Source organism: Lytechinus variegatus, chromosome 13 (genome assembly GCF_018143015.1).
Source record: "Lytechinus variegatus isolate NC3 chromosome 13, Lvar_3.0, whole genome shotgun sequence".
NCBI lineage: Eukaryota > Metazoa > Echinodermata > Echinoidea > Temnopleuroida > Toxopneustidae > Lytechinus > Lytechinus variegatus.
In genome coordinates, this window is record NC_054752.1 from 2,903,999 (window position 1) to 2,912,011 (window position 8,013).

At 36.0% G+C, this 8,013-nt stretch overlaps 1 protein-coding gene across 1 annotated transcript; it reads right to left on the minus strand.

Moving 5' to 3' along the window:
- Nucleotides 1–6,539: 6,539 nt before the first annotated feature.
- On the minus strand, nucleotides 6,540–7,556 carry LOC121426571 (trissin receptor-like). The gene has a single exon (XM_041622923.1). The coding sequence runs from the start codon at nucleotides 7,554–7,556 to the stop codon at nucleotides 6,540–6,542; it is 1,017 nt and encodes a 338-aa protein (XP_041478857.1).
- Nucleotides 7,557–8,013: the final 457 nt, after the last annotated feature.

The following is an 8,013-nucleotide window of genomic DNA, read 5'->3' on the forward strand; positions in this document are numbered from 1 at the left end:
TAGTCGTATTTTACGAGAACAGAGTTATTTCTGACTAGAATATATGTCAGAAATGTGTTATCAGTGATTGCCATTATCAGTTGCAACCAGCTGACTACTGGTATAGCCAGTTTGACTGATTTGTTTTAAAGTACACACCCGAAGAATCAAAAGTATTTCATAATGATTTTTTGTTGTCATCATTGTAAAGGGGAAGTATTACTAATCAGATATATAACTTAACTTTTTTTAAATAGTGATTAGAGTTTGCAGAAATCAGCTCTCAAAAATGACTTATTTTCATGGCATATTTCTGCCTTCGTCCGTCCTCTGGCGAGCTCCAGCTGAGTGACATCACACCAAGAGCAGTGAGCAGCTGAGCTGACAGCAGCCCATATTGAAGACGATCTTTCCAATCAGCGATTTTTACTCTTAGAATTGTTTATTACTCTTAGAATTGTTTATTCCTCTCAAGATTGGTCTTATTACATAGATAAACGTTTGAATTTTCTGAACAGTAAAATGAAATGCACATTTAACATATTTTGGCAACCGATATTTAGCTTAGAAAAATTTATTTATTTTCAAGAAATATACGTGAATAAACAAAGCATATTTTCACTTAGAAATCACGCTTGCACCACATTGATATTATTGTCAATATAAAGCATAGACATTCTTCTTCACGACTGAACAAAACTTATGAAATTTAGTTACGTAGCAAATTCAGGAACCACAAAAAAACACAGCAATATCCATCGCGAAATGATTGGAATTGCAGTTGGATTTGCCGAATCATTGCGAGGCAACAGCAGCGAACGCACTTTGTTTAATATACTTAAAACCACGAAAGAGGAAGCGAGCATGGTCTGGGGACAAATCAGTAAGCACGTTGTGTTTTTTTATGAGTGCGGGGATCCTGGTTCGAAACTGTCGATTTTTTTTCTGGTTCGGGATTTTTTTTTGGAATTGTATTCCTTCCCCGTTTCTACCAGCTCTTTTTTCTCTCTTTATTTTCATTTGAGATGCTATTCAGTCCTGTATTTATTAATCTTACCTCTTAATTGCTGCTTTTGATTTTCAAGTTCTTGATTAGATTCTATACTTATTTGGGCAGGGACGACTCTCTCACTCACTGACTGGAGTGGAGCGACACAACGACTGCAGTGGACAAAATCGGTCTTTACAGTTCACAATTCAATAAAAACGGGCAAAGGAACACAGTTCTGATTCACTTTTGGTCTGAAATTGTCGAAAACAGAAATCAAATATCACATTACATGAAGAAAACGGTAAATTCGGAAGATATTGAACAAGTCAGTAAGGTGATTCAGTGCATGATGCACAGAGATATGATGAGCTCGTCGATTGTGTGACGTCATTCTCGACTGTACGGCTGCGTGATTGTCGTCTTGGGGCTGAGAAGGGTGTCTAATAATTTCATTTCTTGCATTTCCACGACATCGATAAGACTTTTTAGTGACATATTTGTGTATAAAAAGACAATACCTTTCCATCCATATATAATTTGTCTATAGTACTTTAAGAGTTTTGTCTGATCTTTCTCTGTTAATTCAAAACAACTGTTTTCTGAGGTGACTTGACCTTTAAGTAGTGATCGCTTGCCCCCTATAAGAAAGGGTTAACGTGAAATTTCGTTTTAAGAGGAATGAAGATAGTGAAGTTATATCCTTATCCAAAACTTAAAGGGATGCTCCGGGCTGAGAATATTTATACCTATATAAATAGAGGGTAAAATTCACGAAGCATGCCTAGAACTGTTTCACTGGAATAATGCAAATCTTTATAATTCAATAGTTTCGTTATTTGTATTCCGAATTTGATCAAAATTTCTGCATTTTTTTTTCTCTGTGAATTTTACTCTATTGATTAATCTTCCGCCTGGAGCATCCCTTTAAAAGGCAAAACAAAGTGCCGAACAAGAAGAAGAGGAAATACAATGATATAATCTTATTGTTACGAAAAATAATGTGAGATTTGCCCATATTTATATTGAATTAATTTTTAGCTCTTTCTTTCTTCCCCGTTCTCGCAATAATCACGCTCATCTTGCTCTGTCTCTCTCTCTCTCTCTCTTAGTTTTTGTTACCAATACCTGACTTTTGTTTACAATATCGGGTTGTAAGAATAAGGAAGAAAGGCAATGGGAAATACATGTTATAAGCCAAATCATACACAAGAATATTTTTTTCTCTCTCTCCCTCTCTCTCTGTCCCTTTCTTTCAATATCTCGTTTTCGCGATTATGCTACTCTCTACTCTTTTTTCTCTTCCACAGCCTCTCAATCTCTTTTGAGCTGTATAGGCCTACATAAATAGTCACCCCCCCCCCCCTCTTTCGCGATTAGCCTACCAGCTCATCTGTCTCTCTCTCTCCCTCTCTCTGCCAAATGAAAGTGAGCGGTTGCTTTTTTATTTTTTTTTTCTTCTCCGTTCCCCTTCTTTCTTTCCATGTTCAATTTCATTTCTATATATATTCTACTCTCTCTCTCTTTCCCCTCCCTCCCTCGCACACATACACCAACCCAAACGCACTCCCACACACAAACAAAATTTTACACCGACATTCAGGAAGACGCCATTTTTGAAGTTGATTTTTCTGTCAAAATAATAGAAACGAATGGAGAGAAAAAAAAATCGGCGATGTCATTTGGAGGTTCTTCCTCCCCGATATCCTCTCCACAAGTTCGTTCCGGAAAACGCAAACAAATTCATATTTCTTCCTGTTCTCTTTTTTTATGATCGCTTTCAATTTAATCGCTTTTTTAATAATCAGAACAGGCTGGAAACCACAAAATAATAATCTTACTATCTCAATATGATTCTACTTCTTCCTTGTTCCAAATCAAGCTCACACACATATATGTTTAGGGTCGTGACCTCAAAACTAGGAAAAGACATTTTCAGCTGATATGTGTGCCCTAATATTCGTAGTATATGCATGCAATTTTCAAAAATTAATATAATTTACCATTGTCTACACTGCAAATACACTGTTATTGAAATAGGATCACAACGAGCGTTTCATACGAGTTTAAAATTCATGGGTTTAACATCCATTAATGTATTGTTTTATACTATGAAAATAATAATGATGATCATACTACTACTACAGTGCGTATCAAAAAAAGTTTACACTTTGAAAAAGCCCTGGGAATTTAAAAATATACAACATGTGGGTAATATTTTCACATACAATCCTGAGTTTGGGTCTCATCTATCCAATGAAAGTAAAAGTTTTGACAGAATGTTACACTTGAGCGAGCACTGTCCACTGAGTTTTGTAAAGCTCGCAGAAATCTGTTTGCGCAGAAATGATCGTTTGTACGCTGTGTCAAGGGGAAAGGGTGAAATCAAACTTACCCTGCGAAACATTTCTCATACATTTCCCTTGCACTTTTAGTCAATTGAAATAAAACGGATACATTCAAACATTTTCTAACAATTTTGCCACTCAAATTGCAATTTTAACACTTACTATACACAACTTTTACACTTTTTGTGCCTGCTGGATCTGAGGACATAACTGAATCTGAACCAAAGTTTGTATCAGACATCTCTAGCATTTTTTCACTAAGTTTTTGTCATTTTAAGTGGGTTTATATTTAATTTTTTTATTTAATACTTGTTTCTCCACACTTTTCCCAAGCTTGACAATGATTGACAAAATGAAAATCAAGCCTAAGCCATGTCATGTAAATCACAGCTCAGTGTAAAGCAAATATCGTCCCGATGGCCTTGGTGTGTGGGGGAGTGGGGTGGGGCGCAATGCACTCCTCGAAGTGGTTTGGGCAAAGAAACAAGTTAAATAGGTAAAAGATATCTTCAAATCAATTTTACTAGCTAATTTGCACGTGTTATTCATGATTAAGGTCTACTTTTATTCACATAACTATTTCAAAGTTCTGCGCAAATCATTTTTCACTAACTTTTCAAAAGTAAGTGGTGCTCACTCAAGCGGAAATATTTTTCGACAGTTTTATCGTCATTTGCTTAAATGGACCTGTACCGATGTTAAAATGTGGAAAAATCTTCAGGATATTATAAATGTATAATTTTACAGGATTTTTTCTAAGTGTAAACTTTTTTTTCATACGCACTGTATACTAATATTATGGACCCCTACGAAAAACAGCATTTGCTGATAGGGTGTTCAATCCCACGAGTGGTAAATAAATAGATAAATGAATAAATGAAATAAATAATAATATTAAATAACAACAATAATAATAATATGTTACTATTTCTGCATTATATTCTACTCCGCTTGATATACTTGGTGCCATAACTACACCGGCTGTAGCTGAGCCGCATACAGGCGCTGAAGCGTTCAAGGAATACATTTACTGGGCACACATTCACGTGGGTGGGGTGCAGCACAGTGTGGATCAATTTCTTGCTGAATGAAAATGTGCAATGGCTGTAATTCGAACCTACAACCATTCAAAGCCCGTTGTCTTAAAGGCCAAGTCCACCCCAGAATTTTTTTTATTTTCATCGATAGAGAAAAATACAACAAACATAACGCTGCAAATTTCATCAAAATCGGATGTAAAATAAGAAAGTTATGGCATTTTTAAATTTCGCTTATTTTTCACTAAACAGTTAAACGCGCAACTCAGCGATATGCAAATGAAAGAGTCGATGATGTCCATCACTTACTATTTATTTTGTTTTTTATTGTTTGAATAATACAATATTTCAATTTGACTTTACCATAAACTGTTAAAATAATGGTAATTCCACATGTTGAGGGAGTAATAAAATTTTGTTTCATATGACAATGGGGAGGAAATTAGAATTTTTCATATTTCATATAATAAACAAAAAAGAAATAGTGAGTGCATGACGTCATCAGTCTGCCAATTTGCATACTGTCCAGGATGTATATACAACTGTTTTTGTGAAATTAAGCGAAATTTCAAATGTCATTACTTTCTTATTTTACATCTGATTTTAATGAAATTTTCGGTGTTTTGCTTGTTTGATTTTTTCCTTTTATTCAAATTAACTTTTGGAGGTGTGGACTTGTCCTTTCACTACCATGACTACTGAGCCACAACGCCAACAGTAATTTTACACCAGTGTTAAATTGTTGCGCATACGTTGAACATCCACTGGTGTAATTATAACTATTATAATTATAATTATTATTATGTTTATTATTTCAACATCACTTTGTGTTGTGTTCATGGTGTATTTAACACTTGAAGGTCAAGTACACCCAGAAAAATGTTGATTTTAATAACAAAGAAAAGCATAACGCTGAAAATTTCATCAAAATCGGATGTAAAATAAGAAGGTTTTTATCATTATAAAATTTCGCTTATTTTTCACAAAACAGTGATATCCACAACTCAGTGACATGCAAATGAGACAGTCGATTATGTCCTTCACCATACAGATATTATCAGTATATATCTCTATGTCCTTCACTTACTATTTATTTTGTTTTTATTGTTTGAATTATACAATATCTATATTTTTACATCTCGGATAATATAAGGACCAACTTCACTGAGTACTAAACAATGCTAATTCCTCAGGTTCAGGGAGGAATTAATCGTTGTTTTACTTGACATGGAGGAGAAAATAATAATATTTTGAATAATAAAATAGGAAAGAAATAGTGAGTGGATGACGTCATCTGTCTCAATATTTGCATTACGACCAGGATGTGCATATATCTGTTTTGTGAAATTAAGAAAAAAAAATAAGTGTCATAACTTTATTTTACAACCGATTTTGATGAAATTTTCAGTTTTATGCTTGCTGATTTTTTTACTCTCCATTCAATTCAACTTTATGTTTGGCTGGACTTATCCTTTAAGTGTGTAGTTCATCGACCGGTGTTATACTAATACAATACTTTTTTTTACAATATATATTTAAGCAATGAGTAAAGCTTGCATGTACGGATTTTTTTTATCCCGTCATAGGCTACTCTCTTGAGTCAAAAGAGACGTAGTTTATACAATAAAAAAAACTGAACCCAATCTTCTGTAATTCTGTACAGTTTCTCGTTTTCCTATAAATAAAAAAAAATGTACAATTCGTTTATTACAATTTATATTCTTAAATATACAGTGCGCTCCACAAAAAACGAAACCGAGATGATTTTTCATAACTTAATCACAAATACAATGAAAAGTTTACAATCTTCTATTTCATCTGAAATTACTTAGATTTTTCTCATTCACGCATGAGTGAGCAAAAACAAGAGGGGATACCGAAAGGTCACTTGGCGGGCTGTATCTGGATTTCAAAAAGAAAAAAAAAACATCTTTAAAAAGTTCAATATCTGCTATTTAATTTGATACATCAACTGTAGAAAATGTGCAAGAAATAACAAAGTTCTTGTTTGAAATAGGACTTGAATTTCAATAATTTCATAAAATGAACAAACTGTCAAGGCGAATCCACTTTATTCAGAGGCATTTTCGCCTGTCCAAATTCTTCTTTCCAGTCTAACTTCTTCATTTCCGTCCAAAAGGAAGAGATTCTTTGTGTCACGAAAAGGATGATGGACTTCCATTCTCATCAGATCCGTATTACGTCATTACTCATCTGTACGGTAGTAATCGATGACGAAGATTCAGATCCTCGCACCAACCTGAAGAGTGTCTTCAGTCCTTCCCTGAAGCGCCGATACTTGAAGGTGTAAATGAAAGGATTGATACACATGTTAAAGAAAGCAAGATACACCGTGAAATCGTACACAGGACCGGTGATCCAGGTAATTCCTTTACTCAGGTTGAAGCACAGGTACATGATATGGTTAGGTGCCCAACAGATCGCGAAGGTCACGCTAACCGTGATTAGTGTCTTGATGACGTTTATCCTTGCTCTTTCACGATGGTTGACTTGACGGGGTTTCAGTGTGTCTTTTGCCGTCAGGGCTAGTTGTACCCTTTTCGAAGCAGCGACACTTCTGTCAACCCGTTGACGAAGTGCATTTGCGATACTGATATAGGCAAAAGCCATGATGACCATCGGGATAACATATACTAGAAGGAACACTAGGATACCAACAACAATCTGCGACTGGCGACTGGTATGCTTAATGATGCATTGGCCATCAGAATACTGATTCGCGACAGCCCAATAGATCTGAAACACCAGACCGACCAACCAAGGTAGAGCGGCCAGAAACGGAACGCGACGGTTGCTGAAATGGACGTGGTACACGACCGGAAACACAACCGCAAAGTACCGCTCCAACGTCAGGAGAATCAAATTGAACGTCGAGGCGATAGACATTCCCCAAAATATGTACTTGGAGTTCCAGACGGCGCAGATGAGCTTGGCAACGGGTTCGCTTTCCGGTAGAGGAAGGGGAGGGGCGATGAACATCAGAAAGAGAAGGATTGACGTCACCAAATCGATGATGGATTGGTTGACGATGAAGCTGTTGGTGGTCGTCCGTAGCTCTTTGACGGTGGTCATGACAACGAGAACGAGACCATTTCCAAGGATTCCCAAAGATCCAAGAAGGGCGTAGATGGTCACTGACGTCACGTCCAATTCATGGGAGGTACTTTCCCCCGTGGAATTCATTGTAAATCCTTTGGCAGAGCTTGAAGTTCCAAAACGAAGTTTCACCACGATGTTTTAAATTGCAATTTCATAACTGATTCTTATGAACATGTATCTAACTTTTCAGTCTAAACATTCAGAAGATGCAAATGCCTTTAATGTCTTCAACAACAGAGGGGAAAATCCTTCTGTCAAAGTATCAAAATGGCAAAGGCGATAAATTCGCAAAGAATCGCTTTGATGACAGGTCGTGGTCATATATGCATGTCATGGCGAATCCTATCACGATCTTCCAATCTCATCGCCTGTGGAATTAATATTTAAGGTGCCTTAACAATCGTTGCGGAAATAGAGAGCTATACGATCCACTTGAAAGACATTCAGAAAATGCCACATTTTATAGCATAAACAGTAAAAACTAATATTCCATGGTCGCGAATGTGATTTGATATTATACAGCGCATGCGCACTTTTTCCT

What these genes read in the sequence shown, in the direction of transcription:
- LOC121426571 (XM_041622923.1), bottom strand. Translation starts at nt 7,556, where the DNA reads ATGAATTCCACGGGGGAAAGTACCTCCCATGAATTGGACGTGACGTCA.